The 19,608-nt window shown below is 45.5% G+C and overlaps 1 protein-coding gene across 3 annotated transcripts in view; it reads left to right on the forward strand.

Annotated features, from left to right (window-relative positions):
- Nucleotides 1-19,182, forward strand: part of LOC105570553 (T-lymphocyte activation antigen CD86-like) — a 310,945-nt gene extending 291,763 nt beyond the window's left edge. For all 3 annotated transcript variants that reach the window (XM_012027840.1, XM_012027839.1, XM_012027838.1), the window contains exon 7: nucleotides 16,658-19,182. In XM_012027840.1, coding sequence (XP_011883230.1) covers nucleotides 16,658-16,767 — 110 coding nt within the window. In that variant the 3' untranslated portion in view covers nucleotides 16,768-19,182. The remainder of the gene's footprint in view (nucleotides 1-16,657) is intronic.
- The last annotated feature ends 426 nt before the right edge of the window (nucleotides 19,183-19,608 follow it).

Below are 19,608 nucleotides of genomic sequence, written 5' to 3' on the forward strand. Positions count from 1 at the left end.
GTAAGTCTAATAAAAAATAATAGTGAGCAACACACATACCACATGTACTGTATGTGTGTGTTGATCACTATTATTTCTTATTAGACCTACAAACTTAGTTTCAGTGATGCCATATTGTTCTTTCATTTAGTCGGAATAGCAAGCTGCTTTCGATCTGTACACGTAAGTCATTTAATTTGTATATTACACAAGTGTTTCCGCGAACTGATAGTTTCTAGGTTAGAAAGGTACAAAAGTGCAGAATCACTCTAGCATCCCCTTAATCAGTTTATGCGACGCCAGCGCTACAAGTGGCAAAATTTTGATTCAATAACTTGCAATAATGTCGGCCCATGTTTGGTGACGTGATCAAGCCTAGATCGATCTCCTTAAACAGGCTTCGTGGCTGTATCGCGCCGTATCATGCGAAGTTTCGGCGATAAAGCGCGGCCTCGTTTATGTCCCCTTTCAGGCCTTATCATTATTACTCGGAGTTGTTATTGTTTGAGCCCGCTAGGTTCAATATATCGGAGTTGGAAGAAATTTCCAACGATTTCTGAACTTGCCGGCTCACATTTTACGCCGGGTATCGATTTCTACTTCTCTTCGTTTCGAGTGGCAACGAAACACGACAATTTCGCAACGGTCGGCGTTGTCGGGAACACGCTTTTTTCATTAGCAGCCTGGATCGCTGCCACGAATTCGGCCTTTACGGGGGCGAGCGCGGCTTACACTCGGATAATGCTACGGGAAAACAATTTGTTTTCCATAGGAGCCTCGGAATCCCGGATTGCGCTTCGATCGGCATACGATGCGTCCTCAAGCGGGATAATCGCGACGATCATCCGGCTCTCCTCGACACGCTTTTTTTTTTATCATCTCCCCTCGCCCTTACACTGCCTTCTATTTTAAGCGGAGGCCAGTGTGGACAACGAATTATAGGTAGGGCGGTTCTATGCTCGATTTGCGTGCGAGATAGTCGTTACTGAAATAAGTTAAGTGATGGATGAAAACTCCCGGTCGGAATCAACGAATCGAGACCTTGTCGGTGATTACACTCACCGGTGTACCTGGTATTTTCCTTACTTACACACTCGACCCTTTAATCATCGTATTATTCCCGGCTAGATGATTTTTCCAGTATCCGAGCGACACGCCTAGTTCTCGACAACGTTATCAGGCGAGACGAGCGGAGTCGGCCGTGAAATTCGCAATCGTCGATATAAATAAATAGCAATTAATTCTGGAAGTATTACGCCTGCGGTAAACGAAGTGCCAAGAGCATATTTACATGCTCCAATTAAAGTTACCTCATTTCGCCACCGTAACGATTGCAGACGCAGTTAGGAAACTTTTACTATTTTAACTTGTCTCTCTTCGGCCGGGCTCCCGGGGTCTCCGTATCAAAAGCCACCGCATTATGGAACGAGGGAGGATTAGTCGCGACCTGCTCTCTCTATCGAACGATCTCAAGACACGGCACAGGTGATTTAAATTTATGCAGCCGCAATTCCGCTCGTGGAGCAGACGGTGCCCCCGTAAGGGGGAAAAGCAGAAAAAGCGTTTGTCGATAACACTTACGACAATGCTTTCTTCGTTTCGATGGCGCCGTCCGTTTCGATAATGCCTCGAAAGGGATAAAGTTCTATCCTCCGGCACACCTCGAGGTCGTCCCTGCACGGTGAACGAAGGAAATAAAAGTCGTAACGAGCGGCTTTGAATCTCTTAAAAATTCGAGTCGTCAATTTGGAGAATTTTTTTCGTTTTAAGGGGATCCTAAAGCCGCTAGCGAACTCGATCCGTGTCGATAAGATAGGAGACGGAATTATAAACGTCAATTATCGACTTCGTGTTCACGATGCTAGAATTCGGTCCGAGAAATTTATAGCGAATCAATTTGCAACTTTTACGAAAAAGCAGCAATTTTATTAGCCACACGTTGCTCAGACCGAGATTTCGGATCGAATTCTAGCAACGTCAACACCGTGGCTTTACTGACAATTTGACAGATGTTTGGCAGCGACCCCTCTCGAAAAAGTCTGCAACTATTTCTGCAAGCCATACTGCTCTTTTTTCTCTTCTTCTAGACTTGGATTTCTGGACTTGCGTCTATTAGAAGTAATCTTTTTTTCTAAGCTATTAATCTTAGTTCTAATTGCACGATACTGTTCTTACACGGAAAAAACAATGTAGCTGCTGTAGCTAAAACTTAGCAAAATAGGGACAGCTAATATTTTAGTTGTGATAGCTCAATATTTTGCTACTGTGCCTATTGTATTAGGTGCGACAGCAAACGGTTTGCTGTCGTAGCAAAATATTGAGCTATCACAACTAAAAATATTAGCTGTCCCTATTTTGCTAAGTTTTAGCTACAGCAGCTACATTGTTCTTTCCGTGTATATGTTGTCCCTAGAGTATGCTGTCTCATTTTGTATATACTTAATGTAGAATTCTTGTATCAAGCAAATATTATTGAGTGTACCAAAAATTAGTAAAATATTTTTTTTTTCGTTTTTGATATAAAGTCGACCAGCATAGTTTAGATTTTGCTACGTACTTTAATTCCGTAAAAGAGTTTTGCATTTCTATAAAGCCAATTAAAAGATTACTTCGAAGAAAAAATTCAATAAAACCGACGGCCTTAGGATCCCCTTAAAGCGAACGTGCGGGAATACGGGATTATTTGGTCGCTTACCCTAACAAAATTTTGCTTATGTTGTTTTACATTTAATTAATGAAAAGTCTGAGAGTGGTTCAGCTTAAAAAAACATTAAGAACGGAGGGAACTTGGAGTAGTACGTTTGAAAAACTTGGCGGGAGCGTTGTTTCCGTGAGGAAAAGAATTATGGAAATCGGGCGCGGTCTCGTTGCCAGACGGCACCGATACTTGCCTTACATTTATTTTACTCCGCCGGCTTATCAAAAACATGTTACCGGTGCACCCGCGATGAAGCGGTCGTTGCTTACGGCGCGTTGAAAGCAATAAATGACCGCGCGCCGGTGTCGGCAGATACGCTCGCATAATTAAGGCCACGTAAATGCGGCGACACGGTGTGCGATAACGCGAAATCGGTCACCGTATTTTGCCGTCGAGAAATGGATCCTGCGCGACAATCGTGACACGAAAGACAGGAAGCCAGTTCCGTCCGCCCTATCCACTCTCTTGCCGTCTTTCTACTCGGACATTGCTTTCTGGTATCAATAGTACAACGCGTTATTTTATACCTTTTGTTTTGTTTTTTTTAGAATTACCCGTGTTTCCACAAACCAGTACCGTAGTTCATTTAATTGCAAAACTGATAAATTAATAAACGTAACGATTTATTTACGCCAATTGAACGCAAAACTAATAACGTAATATAAATCAACCAATCTATCAGTACTAATTTATTGCATTTGGCAGAATAGTAATTTAATAAATTAGTAAACTAATTTATGGATAGTACCGCCGGAATTTTAAAGAGGGAAAATGCGGTGAATATCAAAGCGACGGTTATCCCGGCGCGATAGTCACGTGCGGCGCATTTCGCCGTTAACTCCAGCGACAGCAACGTTGATCTGCTTAACACCAGCTGTTGGACACGGAAGCGGCGATATTAAAAGGGATAAAGGTAAATGGAAACGGACCATCGCGCGCAAAACGGACGCGTGGGGAAAACGACGGCCGGTAACTGCCGTCAAATTACGGCTAGGTATCGCAGTTTGACGTTGCATTATACGGCGGCCAATAAATGTTTCGGGCACGCCGATACTTTGCCAATTAACAACAGTATTCTCACTCGCATTAACGCACCAGCCACTTTTTCGTTTCACGGCTATATGGCGCCCATTCATTCCTATTGTCGGGGAAAATTTCACCGCTTTAACGAGCAGCACTTGATTCTTGATTATTCGTTCTCGCGATTTAACAGGCTCGACTTCAGAATGAGATTTTTTCAAAGTTGTTACTTTTATGCGACTTTTATGCAACACCTATGTAAATGTATTTCTCAAATTTTCGTCCTCAATTCATATTAATATCCCTCGCGATGAATCCTTGTTATATAAATCGTTCACTTCAGCTTAGAGCCAAGAAAGGACGTGGTTTACAATCATTGTTCCTAGCCACACATCCTCACATTATACATTAAACTGTCTATAAACATCTTCTAACTTAAACATTAATATTTCTTCCTTCCACACCATTGCATCTCTTGAAATAATTTTCTTCTTTATTCGCTTTCCCTTTATTCTTCTTTTGTCTACATCTCCTTGTCTTTTTCTCTCCACAACTTTCCTAAAGTCCTTTCTTTTTTTACGCCTTCGTAACGAATTCCTTACTTTCAAGGGAAAACATTTTAAACAAAACGTTAAAATCGGCATTGCGATTTATTGCGTTCTCAAAATTACTGATAACGTAAACGTTTGTATAAATTTCTATGTAAATTAAATATATATTTGTATAACATACATCGCTCCCTCCGTCCTCAGTTATATTATTACATGCAGAGTGCGTCTGAGAATCGCCAGATGCTCATTTGCATTTAGAGCAGCGCGTTTTACAGGAGCAGGCTCGTTGGGCGAGGGTTACTGGCCAAAACAATGCGCATCCCGTATTTTTACGCCTGCGTAGTCACGCGGAGAGTCGTCGTTGTGAAGTATGTCCGTCATCTGCGCGAGCGGGTCAAAGGAAACATCGTGCCGGAGGGGGAAAAGTCGGGTGGATGATTTCGAGCGTGAGTTACGGCGGGACTGCGCGAAGCGGAACGGAGCGGATCGGAACGGAGCGGAGCGACTACGCGAGATTAAAGGAGCAGGGTGGAGGAGACACAAAGTGGAAAACGCGGAGAGGTATAGAGAGCGACGTCGATACCCGCCGAGGCATCGGCCAGCGATACAGTTGGCGGGGATCCGATAACTAAACCAATTATCCCGATGCCGATGAGGAAGTTTTAATCCGCTCGCCCGCCGTCGCCGTCGCCGCGAGTTTTCCCGGCGTGGAAATTTTTCTTCCGGCCGTCTCGCCCTTTGTCGACGTAACTTCCTCCCCTCCTTGTCCATTCTTCGCTCGCCAAACGATTTACGCCTATGATCGCTGAGTCGTTATGATCGACCAAGCGGCACCGAGCTCCTACGTGTATCGCGGATTCAAATGGCTATTTGATAACCGGCTTCGCGAATGGTGCGTCAACGGGAACGAGAAACTCTATCCAATGAAATTAATATTCAACGAAATGAAAATACGACGTGAGAGATTCGAATCATGTGTATTAATTAACTTTGCACGTCCGTTCTGTAAACGTGTGGTATCCGATTTTTTAATTTGCAAATATTTAACCGAAATCGTAGGGATCTTCTTCGGCGAAGGACAGAGTCGTCGGGCGCGAAAAGGGCAAACTCGTTGATCGAAAGTCAAGGATAAACGGACGTGTCATAAGTGTACATAATTGTCGCTGTTCGATTTGTTAACATAACGATGTATCTGACTGTCCATCAATCTAGCAAACGTTCGGCGTCCGCCGTCCAGCGTTATCCATGAAACGCGCTTGCTGTTTTGACCATACCGCAATAGCTCAAATTACGCGTATGTGCATTGTGTCATTCGATAACTGTGAATGCGATACGTCGACAGATGCTCTGAAATCCATACCCGAACCCGAGCTACAGACGGCTCGCTTTTGCGCATAACGCAACATATATTGCCCGGGAGGCGGAGCGGGGGACGAGCGGGGAAAAAAAATTTACACGGCGAGAAGAATATCGAAAGGAGGCTTTTATCGGATCAGAACGGGCGTGTTTTCAGGCACGCTTTTTGCTGATGTCCCCCAGGTATTCGTGTCATTCGACTATTCATAGTTGAGTAATCAAACTTTAACGTCACCGGACGAAGCGCCAGACGATCCGGTCGAAATAGGTTCGATGGAGATTGATCGCTCCGGCCATTTGCGGTTTGCGCTAAGTCGCCCAATCGGATCTATCTACGTCCACTCGTGGCGCAATGCGCGAAATTAGATCTTCGTTCCATTACATCGCGGCGAACAAAAAGAATTCCGCCAGATGCAGCCACATTTGTCACGATTTGCACGAGGTGCGGGAGGTGAATTTTCTCTCAAAATCCTCCCCGGAAATGTCATCGGCACGTTTGAAGGTAAAATAAGAACGAGGACGGGAATGGGGGGGAGGGGGATATTCTATTATTCGCCTGTCAATTGCGATTTATCCAATCTTAACTTAATTGCGAATTTAAGCAACTGCCACCATTTCCAGGACAAATTGCACGGCTTGTTACGAAAGATATTAATAGCGTTGTTCCGTCAATTTGCGATAGTCTCTCTGCGCTTCTCGTCGCGAAAACATGACGTCTGTGACATCCGCCTATTTCAGTTGCCTTCCGTACAATTTCATGTACACGCAATGTACAGGCATTCCTTGATCGCTTGCAATTAATGCTCGAACGATTATGTCGGGATTTAGAGACGTTTCTTTGGTTTTTTTCCCCCCCATTCTCTTGCACTCGTCTATTCCCATTCTAAAGTCCACTGTTACACGGAATTATTTTTACGTTTCGTGCAGGTCGGAGTTTCATTCCTGGAATTGCATAAGAGGACTTCCCTGGATCTTAGAAGAGAGAAAAAAAGAAATATATCGGGATTATTCTTGAAGATTCGCGCAAAATCCGGCAAGATAGACTTGCGAAAAACTTCCATTTAACTGATGATACGTTACGGTGGGCAATTTTTCAAGATCACGCGTGCGTTTCTCGGGGATTCGCCCTGTAACTCACGCGAATCACCCCGGCACCGGCTTTACGTGCCGCGATCGATTCGCGGGGTGGAAACTAATTGCACGCGCAGTTCCGAGAATTCTTTGCGTTAACTGTAGCAATGAGCTTCCACCGTGTGTCGTAACGGCAGTCGAGGAAACCCGGGCCCAGGGCTCCCGCGCCTTCGGTGCTAGACAAGGAGAAAGCGCCGGATTGCGTTCACGTACGCGGGCTCTACTGCCCCGCCCGAACAAACTGCACTTCGCAGGGTAATCATTTCTCTGAAAGGATCACTGATCCGTGACTTACATTCGTTCTCGACGTAACGTACCGTCGGCCGAGTCTCAGCCAGTTCCCGTTGGCGTATTAAATCGTGAAAAATATCAGTTTTTATAATCAACGGAAACGTCACGTCTCCTGTGACGGCTACCTAATTGAGTTTTTCTTGTTCAAGATAGGGAAATGTTTCATCGTTGTGACGTCTGAATGAAAATTCCACATTTCCGCTTTCTATATTAATTATACATTACACCTATAGAAAGTATTTTCGGATCCAATACTGTTACACTTTGATCTATCACAAAATAGTATCGATACAACGATAATCATATTTATTACTGAAAAAGGAATATTTTAATTTTAATGGAAAATGCTTAACTTATAGAATAAAGTGATGTTGGTGCGTGCGTCATGACACATCGAGAGGAGATTTGTTCTAAACGTACGAATATACCTACAAGTTTAAATGTATATTACTTTTATCTCTATATGGCATAGGATCTGTCCATTGAATCACACAGAGATTTTGTAACGAAATATCAAAAGGAATTTTAGTTCAAATCCTTCGCAGGCTCGCAGATCTCACTATCCCCCGACACGCAGCAATACACAATAACTCGCGGTAACTTACGATGACCCTCCGCAACTCGCAATGACTCACCGCAACTCGCGATGACTCGCGAAAGACTTTCCTTTTCGCAAGCGACTCTCCTGTTTCTCTTGTTCGCGACGCTCATGGCCGATCGCCAAATTCGAGTCGCTGCTCGCAGATCTCATTATCTCCCGACACGCAGCAATACACAATAACTCGCAATGACTCGCAACGATACGCTGTAACTCGCGATGACTCTCCGCAACTCGCGATGACTCGCGAAAGACTCCTCGCAAGCTACGATACACTTCTTTTCGCTTGGCAACAACTTGCCACTTTCCTGTTTCTCTCGTTCGCGACACTTGTGTCGTTGCTCGCAACCCCGCACGCGCACGCGGCTACCACGACTTTTGGGAAAATACTGAACATCCTAACAATGATAAATCAATCTCATTTAATTCGCAAGATGAGAACAGAAATTATTAATTTAATCTAAACAAGAAACAAGAATGGCCAATGCGAGTCAAGGCAGGATGTGGATGGCCTATTAATTTAATGTTAATATTACCCCAGCCAGGATTTGAACCTGGGACCTCCCTCAATCCGTGCGGGCGTCTTTTTCGCAATAAGATTTTTATTAAGGGGGGAAGGGGGTTATCATATTAGATGCTACTGTGTAGCATTATTAAAATAATTTATAAACGTGAATTCACTGACGATAACACTTCCACTTACGGGGATTAACCTGTGTTTTAAGACTAGTATGTAACTGGCGCACAGGATAAGTTGGAAAAGAATACGGTATATGAATTCACTTAAATAATTTAATTTAACTGGCTACTTACACCTATGCCCGGTCCTAAACGGCCTCTTTAATTTCTAATTAATAGAAATTACATTTTCGCATTCGTAATTTATTAACTGTCGGACGAGTTCGGCGCTTCAATACTTTAATTCCATCACGGGCGAGTGGGAAAGCTCTTCGAAAGCCCGAGTTTCGCATTTACTCTTCGCGTAGATCCGTACTCGCGAGATACAGCGGGCGAGCATACGTGCATACCTCATTCAAGAGGCTGCCGCGAGGACGAAGTTAACGGCGCACCGCCGTGGTCGGGTTTTCCTCTTTCCTGGACCCTCGCGGCGCTTCCTCCTTTCGAGATGAATAGCCCGGAGGAGGTTACAAGCGGGCGTTACAAGCTCGTTCGTGACGCAATGTACGCTCGTGGTTACATTGTATTAGCGCGCCGCCTATTCGTCGTCGGGCCCGGATGCCCACCCGCTAATGTCGCGTAAAGAACGCGCAATAATTCTTGGCAGCTGCCGCAACCCCCTCATCCCCCTCGGCAGAGCTGCGCTATGTCAGAACGGTGCCCAGCCTCTTGTTCTTTTCTCCTGGCAGGCGTGCAGCTGCAAATCAGGCCGCCTTAATGGAATTACGCCGGGGAAAATCAGTTTCGACGAGCTTTATCATCGACGAAAAGGGAAAGAGCCCGTTGATGATCTTGATCGGTGAACGCCCAGTGAGAAATGATTCGTCGATCGATGTCGAAACGATGTCGAATCGACGTCAATTTGACGGTATCGATGTCGATTCGACATCGTTTTGACATCGATCGACGAATCATTTCTCACTGGGCGGTGGGTAGTCACGCAGGTGTTCAGGTAGTCAAGCAGAGATCGCGAAAAGGTGGGATTTATTTCACCATAGTATAACTAATATGCCCACTCTCTGTCGGTCCTTTGATCTTTTCGGTCTCGATCCCATGGTACTCCGCCATTATTTTGGTATAAAATCCTGTCGCACTGTCACACTACCGCATATACAACATCCGTCTCGTTGGCTCCACCAAAATGATGGTGGCTGCGCAGAAAGGATCGACGCAAAACAAAACGAATGACAGAGTGGGCATACTACTTGTACTATGGTGGTGAATTCCGCCATGTTCTTGGCCAGAATCCAGCGGCGTGTACTTATCAAAGCTACGCTACCACACATGCAACTTTGTCCTCATTGGTCTGACCAAAACAATGTCGGGTGCGCAGAAGGGATCGACGCAAAACCAAACAAACGGAGTGGATCTACTATAGGACCTATACCATAGTATAACTAGTGTGCCCACTCTGTCATTTGTTTTGCTTTGCGCCGATCTTCTCTCCACATCCGCCATTATCTTGGTGTGGCCAATGAGACGGATGTTGTACATGTGGTAGTGTGACAGTGTGAGAGGATTTCATACACCAAAGTAATGGCGGAATACCACATTATCAAAACCGAAAAGATCAAAGGGCAGACCGAGAGTGGGCATACCAGTTATACTATGCCTATACTATGATTTTACTTTTAAGAACAAAAGGATAGAGCGTGTCCCAGGCGTACTCCCGGAAGTTCGGCCGTGATTTAAGCGGCCGCGCGCAGCCCACACTTGGAGAGTCGCGGAAACATTTTTAAAAAGCGAACACTACCTCGGCCCGAGAGGCGAATAACTCGCGGTTTATTAAGCACTGGCCGAAACTACCCGGTTTTGTTTCGCGGAGATTTGCGCGTGTTGCTGCAACCGGGGTAACCAATGACGTTTCTCGTGGCACGAGCGCGCGTTCCGATTGCCCCCTTTTTGTTACGCGGAATGCCGAGCAATAATTCGAGGGAAGAAAATTAATTCCCATTTCGCCGCAAACAATTTTCATTAATGTAAAGTGGTTTAATGTTAATTACAGGCGCCGGGATAAAACTTTTACATTCGCGCGGCGAGTACGTTTGCGCCCAAACTCGCTCTTGCGAAATGGAGCCAACTGCGGTTTAGCGTGTCAGCGTAATTTTATAATGCATCCCCGGTGTCGTTAAAAAATGTGTAAAACGACCGGAGCCGTCGTCGCACGAATCGGAGCGCCGTGGCTCCTAATCGACATCTCGTTGAGTTTAACAGAAATTCTCCCCAATTTTCCCCAAATTCGCGATAAGCGCCGGTCCGTCCCCGTGCGCGCTCGCGCGCTCGCGAGCGAATCCATTTAACTGACGGCCACATACTTCACGTATGAGGGTACAGCGCGAGTGTCGTATAATGAAATCAGCGTTTCGCTTGCGCGCCGCTGAAACGGCTGACTTACAATGTAGGATTCCGCTGGCTCCGCGCGAATCCGCCGAGGATTTTCGGTCGCTTGATCCCGCCATTACGTATATACAGGGTGAGTCGTAAAGGCTGTCCCAATCTTTTACCATAAGAGATGAATTACCGACCGCAACTGTAGCCAACTCGGGAAAAAATGGATACAATCTTGTTCTACATGTCTCAATCACGTAATACCTAATTATTTTTCGAGAAATGTAATTAGATATTACATGATTGGGACACGTAGAACGAGATTTTATCTATTTTTTTTTCTGAGCTACAGTTGCGGACGATAATTCACTTCTTATGGTAAAAGGTTGGGACAGCCTTTACGACTCCACCCTGTACATCCTGCGTCGGATTCACGCGCTACCGCCGCGCGAGGTATCGCCGCCTTCATCAGTCACGAGTAAACATTGGTGACAGCTGATTTGCTAATTGGTCCCGTACATCTGAGCCTAGCCTTTGGATATCCGGGCACACAATCGCCATAGAGGCGCTAATGCGGCCGCAAATAGCGTCGGTAAATTGCCAATCCTGAGACTAATCGAATTTGATTGGATCTTGGCGCGAAACTCGATTACGCTGGCGCGGCCGAACTCTACTTTTATGATCGCTCGCGTGAGTCGCGATGAATTTGGCAGCGGCCTGCATTTGGCGCGGGGCTCTTTTGTGACGGACACGGCGAAGTTTTGCGAGGGGAATCGGTCGAGGTAGATACCCTCGAATGTGTCCGAACATATCTCGAGAAACACTCGAGAGGTAAATTGCAGCCGTTTGTAATGATAATCTATTTTAATTTATAAACGAGACTACAGGATGAAAGGGTTAAAGTTTAACTATGTTTAACTATCTGCAGTGCTGCACGTCGGATATTCAACTTAATGTCGCTTGGTGTGGTCGGGAATAATTGCATCAGCGCGTCGCGGTGCCCTCGAGGGGTAAGGCGGTTCCCCATTTCGCGACAAAAATAACAGGATTTCCAGCGGTGACGCTCTCCTATATGCTGTTTATTACATTATTTGCGTAAAGTGTAATCGCGCACGCCCTGCAAAGGCCAAAACCAAGTGGCGCGAGTGACCGGAAGGCATACATAATATTTCTATTGCGCGCGTTCGATTCACGGCCCAACGAGTCCGCGTTTCGCTTGCGCGCACGTCAAAGTGAAAAGTTTCGAAATCGGCGTCGCGGGCGCGCATAATTCGCACGAATGTCTGCAACGCGGATTTCTACTAGTCTAGTAGCGTGTAGAAGTCTGCGCGGTCTGCGATCTGCAGAAGAGTCGGCGGTTTCGCGTATCGAGAATTCGCGAGCGCGCGGCCGTCGTTGTCATCGTATCGAGATCGGGGATTTTCTCTTCTTCGGCTATTACCCTCGACTGCGGGTTAATCTATCAACGTCAGCCGGGTTATCCGTTGTTACTAACACTCGGATTCAAGAGCTCGGCCAGTATTACGCGGCCAATGTTATGCAACTCAGTGGTGGCGTGGCACCTGTAAAAATACTGGAATAATTACCGCCGCCGTATAATCAATAAGGGAATTTTGAAGGGCGGTCGGTTCTCGCGAGGACTTAGGGATACGTAGCGTTACGTAGTTAATGGCCTCAACGAGCTCTCTCGTGACGTTAGGCTCGAAATGCCGGCGCTGCTCTGAATAATCCGTATTTTTTTTTCTATTCGAAAGCGAAAACGCTACTTTCGGAAACGCCACCGTGGAGATTCGCCATTTCCCGACGCGGCTTTGTTTAATTTTAAAACATACTTATCCGTCGATTTCTACCGTTGTTTATTTATACGTTAGTCCCACAGAAATAAATTCATGATGGAATCAACTGACGATGCCTATATTGATTGAACAGAAACCCCGCTATCCCATATTAGGATTCTATCTGATAATAGGGGACTTTTCTTTACTAAAACGCGCCATTAATATACTTCGTAGTGGCGCGAAATTGCGGTGCACGAAATGCAATAATATCCGGTGCACTCAGACTAACAATTTACTTTTCGTTCCTTTCTTTTGTTTGCGCGGGCTAAGCATTAGAGAATAATGAGTTGCGATACACATACACGGCCAGACGGTGTTTCGCATGCGTTTTACGCGAGACAGTTTAACGCCTTATGAATAAAGGTAATAGGCCGTCTTGTTTTTGCACTTTAAGGAGTCTCCCTCCACCAAGTTCCTTCCAATAATAAGGCGTTTCTCGTTAAAGGTACGGTCTCTCGCCTCGGTCTTCTAATCCGTGACCGCGCGGGTACCAGAAGGGTTTATTAACGCTGGAGCTAAGTGAATTTGCCCCATTATATAATTGCGCGATATGACAAATACAACGGGGCTTCGATATTTTTCGACAATATTACTTTATTGTAATTATTATCTCTTTCGATGGCATTAATGAAAATTATTGCGACTACGGTAACTGCATTTCTGGGCGTTTGCAATTAATTTTTCATCACTATAAAAGCATCGCTGCGACTCCAGTTCACGTTGAATTTATCTACTATCTCGTTTTGGTCGCATTTATAATAAGCACAAAGAATTCTGGCGAGCTACTACGCGATACTGATTTTTGTTAAACGTTGCGGATATTGTACCTTCCATTGATGCAATCGTAAAATTATTTGTATTTTATTACGGTGCTTTTACGAACTCGATCAAAAAGATCACCTACTTGTAAAGCAACCGAGGGAAAAGATAGATGTGATTCTATACATTTCTGGCTGGCGCAAAAAAAAATTAAAATCCTAAACACTGCCATAACGTCGTGCATTTTGAACTTATGCAAGCACTCAGCGCCACGTCTGGTTGCGTTACATCAGCATCTCGTGAAGGTGTGAAGTGTATCGCCGATGTCGTCCTCCAACGAAAAGCCCCGGGCAATTTCATCCCCTCTCGCGCTCGCTGTCGATTTACTTCCGCGGGTCGTCGTTTCGCGACTCGCTCTTTCTCTCCCCTCCCCCTCTGCCACTTCCCCGTTCTTTTTTTCCCCGAGACGCTGATGCTCGTTTTCGCTGAAAAATGAGCGCTTCTTGCGGCCGCGCGGTCGTTCGTCGAATTGCGAGTCGTAAATTAGCTCGCGCCTCCAGACGGACGTCGGTGGAGGGGAAAAAAAAACACGTTCTGCAGCAGAAATCCATCCCCCTCGGCTGGATGAGCGCAGGGAGAAAGGTTGTATAGGTAGATGCCCTGCATGGGGGTAGGGGGTGAAAGAAATTCGACCCCTTCGAGCCCGAGCGCCGTTTGATCCTTTTCGTTGATCTTTACCGGCGCGATGTTCCCGCATCAATCTCCGGTCAAGTTTCGGCGCGCCCCCTCAGGCTCGATCAGCGTCGAACGGGCTGTTGCATAGACGGTTACAAATTTCTCCCGGGGAATTTGTTCAAGGGAAACCACGAGCTGTTGCTTTCATACCCGGTGTATTCGTCAGTGGTGTTTTATTCATGTTGTTACCGATCGTGAAAAATCAGGCTCTGGGAAATGCAGCTGGGATACTTATGTTCCGAACGATATGCATTACACCCCATGTACGAGTTAAGCGAATAAAAAGAAGTAGCTTGAGAACATTATTTTTAATTAACTAATTTATTAACAATTTAATTGTTCAAGTATCTGCATCGACTTCCACGTTATTCCTTACAATTTCCCTCCTCCGAGCAGTCGGCGCGAAATATCCCTTTCTGAAAAAAAGAGATGTTACCGGCACGAATGTCAATTGGTATCGAACAGTCGAGGTCTCTTTTCCGCGATGCCGTGATTCTCGTCAGTTAACCTTTTTAACTATTTGTTACGCGTAAAGATTATCGTCAGATCTCCTTCTAAGAAAGAGTCGTTACCGGCGTGAATGTCGTTAGGGAAATGCTGGAGTGATTCTGCACTTTTCGCACCTTTTGTTCCTAGAACCGTCAATTCATGGAAACATTTGTGTAATATACAAATTATGTGTACAGATCGACACACAGTGTTCCACTATATTCAGACTAAATTAGAAAACAGCATGGTACCATTAAAATTGAGTTTAAAAGTTACATCAGTTGTAGAGCTAACCTATAACTTATTCGAGTGAATAGATTTTTTGTTATGCTTTTAAACGAAATTTCAATGACCCCATGCTATTCTCTGGTTTAGTTCGAACAGCGGAACACTGTCGGTTTGTACGTAAAAGCCACACAATTTGCATATTACACAAATGTTTTCATGAATTGACAGTTCTAGGCGCGAAAGGTGCAAAAAGTGCAGAATCACTCCGGTTGAGGTCTCTTTTCCGCGATGCCGTGTTTCTCATCAGTTAACTATTTGTTACGCGTAAAACTTATCGCAAGAGAATAAGAAAAGGAAACCAAATAAATCGGGCGCGCTGATGTTGCACTATGTTTTATTAAAATAGGCTTTGAGTTTACTAGCGCAAACCTTAGTAAGGAAACTCGTCGCGGCGGCATAACCGGCCGCTCCTGCGTGCAATGGGGAGAAATCCGCGGTTGCAATTTAATATTACTAAGAAACTGCATAAATAATGCACTTAAGTATCCACGCATACTTGGAAACGTACGTCGCGATAATGAACTTTCGCGATAGCGGCGCGGCGCGCAACATGTTGCATTAATAATAACTTCAGCATTGTACTCGAATAAGGCACTTAGGTTCGTCCCCGCGTAAGAACTACGGGAAGAACTCTTGTAGTTCGACGGCAAGTTCGAGCTACCAGTAAGTGATTACCGATACGGCACCTGAGGGTTCTCGCTTAAGGTTCTCCGAGGATCCGCAGGTATCTATACCAGTCCGGCGAGAGATTGGAAGTTAGTTCTAACGTGTCGTGTATGCGCGGCTTACGTTTACGCGTTTGCGCCGCGCTATATCGAATGCACCTCGTAGTATCAATGCGCCAGTTACGGCAAACTCTTGAGAAACGCGCGACGCGGAAACGCCGCTGGCGTCAACATTTGGACGGAATCTCAGTTTCTCGGGAATCTCGCCGTTTGTTGCGAGCGAGATCGGGGACAAACAGTAGCGCTATTGCAATATCTAACGTAATGTCCGCTTAAATATTTGATTTATCTGAAATCGATACACGGCGGGGGATCTGACTCCGTTTCCCGCGTGCACGAACATTTCGGAAAAGCCTCATATCTGTTAAAGCACACACGATCGTTCGATAAAGATACTAGTGCCTTTTTGCCCGTGCTTTTTTTTCCACCCGCGCTGTCGTTATTTTATTTATCCGCGTTTTAACTCGAGCGATTAAAATGACGCTGCGGCTCCTGAATTAATTAATTCGTGAGCGATGAGTTTATTCTGATGTCGATATAAACCGGTGGCAAATTTTATATTGTTTATTAAATCAATCAACGACACGCTATCATTTCGCTCGTTACGAACTGTAGCGCAGGAGCATCGAAAACATGCGGCGAAATTCCACATTTACTCGTCGCGCCACACCCAAACATTTATTGTTCACAATCATAACGTAATTAATGCGCAATCTAATGAGCTCCTAATTTTGCACAATAATGATTAATTATTCGTGATTATTCTAATAAACATTTAGTACTGCTTTGATTATTGCACGCATACATACGCAGAAATTTATTCTGAAGTGCTTCTAGCAATAAAGTGAATACATTACACATATTGGACGCGATTAAATTGGCTCGTCGTTTAATTAATCCCACTATTATTCCTCGCGGTTTTTTTCTTTGTCGAAGCACCCAATGTTACAGGGACGTCGATTTCAAATTCGTTACGGAATTTACGACAAAAATGAGGCACGAATTGGTCCGGGGACCATGCCGTATATTTCGCATGCACACAAGTTTCTTGAGAAGGCAAAAGCGAAAATAGAAAGAGGGGGAGAGAACGGGAAGCACAGGCGGCGATGTAAATTTTCCATTCGCCGCATCCCTGACCGCCTAGTCCCCGTCAGCAAAATAATTTATGTGTATGCGGCTTTCTTGGGTTTCAGGGGAGCATCCGGCGGCTATGCAGCACGGCAACTCCAGCAACAGCGGCGCGGCCACGAGGACGCTCGCGTTGCTCCTGTTGCTCCTGCACGCCGGCTCCTTCGCAAGGTGACTGGTCGATCACGAGGCGCTGCAGTAAAAGAGTAACGGCCGATAGTTTCACCCAAGCGGGATCGGGGCAACGACGAGGGTGGCGCGAGGGTTGAGAGACCAGGGATGAAGGAGTGGGCGCCGGCCGCACCATCCGCGCTAACCATCACCTGCCAGACTCTATAAATCAGCTCGATCTTCTTTCCGCGGTGCGATCGGCTCGTCGGGGTGGAAAAGTGCGCGGGGGGACGGGAGGAAGGACGATGAGCGGCACCGTGAGCAGCAACCGCGCGTAAGGGAGCTTCGCTCTCGCGTTTCCTCAGACCAACCTCGTGTCCCGCCGTCTCGCCAGGGTGAGACGAGAGACTCACGCGCGGCAACAATTGCGAACGACGGGGCGCGCATTCGAGGCGACGAGTTAATTCGGGGGGACGTGTAAGCTAGACGCGGCGTGCGGACTCTCCTCGAGGGCGAGCGACATTCCGAAGGACGAACGAATCGTTCTAGCGCGTCCCAACGAGGACGAGTGATCTCTCTTATATGCGAGCACGCTCGCGACAGCGGAATTAGCGTATCTTTTCCCCGTGGAGATCTATTGGCGAACGCAGCTGACTGTCGCGGAGGCAAGAACCAGTGTGTTTTCGTGTCCGGTCCGGGCTGACCGGCGAAACTACCCCGCGGAAGTCCGCTCGGTTTCTGGTCGCCGGGTGCGGTATCGCTTCTTCCCCGAAGAGAACAAATATCTTGAGGTTCGTCGTACTTATCATCGCTCGCGCAAACTTCCGAGATGTGTGTGTACACATTTATACGTACCGCGTCGTGCGGATATATCTCGTAAGCCACGGATGTGCACTCGGACCTGCCTGAAACTTTACGTCACTTTCCGAATGCAATTTTCTTTCAATCGCGAACACGTATATGGTACATGTATATTGCAATCTCATATTTTATACTGAAATATTATTTTTTGCTATTAGAGCATCGAGATGCCGAATTAAAAATACGTATTTTAAACTCGATCCATCTCAAAGTTGCAAAGCGGTCATTCTGTATCGTTGCCAGAACGTGTAAAAGTTCGTGTAAGGTTTATTTTTACCTCGGCGAAGGATACTACGGCGAGAAAAATCAATTGCGCGGGCGAGAACGATGTTACAAGTCTGTTATTGTAAATTGTGCACGACTCTCTCGGGCAAGACCTCAACTTTTCTCGCCGCGGGGGTCTTCGCGCTCGCCTCCAATTGACCCGCGAGCAAAAGTTTCGCGCCGAATAAATATTTCCCTCAAACGTGCCCGCCGTCTAACGCTAACGGAATCGGCTATGACAATAATCGATTTTCGCCTTTCGCGAGAGACGAAAAAGCCACTCAAGTATCTCTGAATTATGCGGCCCGGGCCACGCGGAATTCGTAGCCGGGCGAGGGTGGAGACGCCCGCAGTTTCGCCCGGCGTTCCATTTGCATCTCAGGACGCCGAATTTACGAGCCCGAGGGTCGTCGATCCTCGACTACGGGCCACGAGACCGTCGCGTATCCGTGTGCGTGTATGATAGACCCGATAAGTTATAACTAAGCTCGACGTGCCGTCGTTGGGCGAGAGGGAAATATCGATCGCGTGGTCGATTGAGCTGATACATTTTCTCGCCATTATGCTGAAGCGGCGCGTCCGACTCGCGAATTTAATTCACGATATTAATTTCACGTAAATATTTTGCACAGCAGCTAAATCAAAGCTGCCCCCAGTCCTAAATTCAGTTTTAATCTCGTGCAGACCCATTCGCGTACTAATGTCCCCTTTTCTTCCCATTAATGGTATCGTCGCAGGGTTGATCGTTTAATCTGTCGCACATCCCGCGTTCACGAGTCGATGATCAAATCGATATCGATCATGATTTTCCGGACCATTTCGTTTCATGACGACTAGGTTCTTCTTTGTCGACGTATATTTAACATCTATAGATGTACACATATCAATTTCATGTATAGAAGATATCGCATCAGTGTCGACCAATTGATGATTTAGTTGATATACGGTAGATATTATATTCAAGTCGAGTCGATGAATGGAGATATTGTGTGCGTTCCGGCGAGACGCTGTTACCGTAGCGCTACAGCTGTTCTGCTACAATTGTAGCGGCGCCATACTTACATTAGCGTGCATAACCTCAAAATTGTATTTTAGTTGTAAGAGTCGCGTTTACCAATTAATTGAAACGAATAGAATGGAAAATATTGAAGATTGGCTCATGAATGACATATTGTTCGATGATTCATGAGATGAAAGCCACAATGAAGAGGAAGAAGTTCCGCTACAGTTGCAGTGGAAAGTTTTGCCGCTCGTGTAGCGCTACCGTAGCGCTATAGTAGCACTATACCCATACAGCGCAGAAAGTTAAAATAATATTGCTGAAACGTTGCAATGTTGAATGTTGAAGTATAAATATCTTTTCTACGTTGAATCTAGGTTAATGTTTGTACATTCTTTATATTGCTGCAGCGTTAAAATAATCTTGAACAAATTATTATTTTTTGACACTCAAATAGATACTTACAAAATGTATAATTATGAAGTGTGTGTTATAATATTTTTGCAACGGTCAGAAATTTTCTGACTTAAGATTGGATTATTATTTTAGTGGAATAATTCAATTTCAGCACTTTCAACAGTTGTAAAAAAGATTCTGCTAAACGCGACCAATGTTAACTCAATATAATTTAACAATGTTCTCTGAATGTTGAATTGTAACGTTTACAAGACATTACAATTCAGCGGACATTAGACGTTTTATGAATATCTTTTCAATGTTGAATCTACATTTCGTAACATTGATGCAATACTGCAATGTTGTAATGGAACGTTTCTTAGA

The sequence above is a fragment of the Vollenhovia emeryi genome, unplaced genomic scaffold, assembly GCF_000949405.1.
Source record: "Vollenhovia emeryi isolate VEMERY1.0 unplaced genomic scaffold, V.emery_V1.0 DF939120.1, whole genome shotgun sequence".
NCBI classification, from domain to species: Eukaryota; Metazoa; Arthropoda; class Insecta; order Hymenoptera; family Formicidae; genus Vollenhovia; species Vollenhovia emeryi.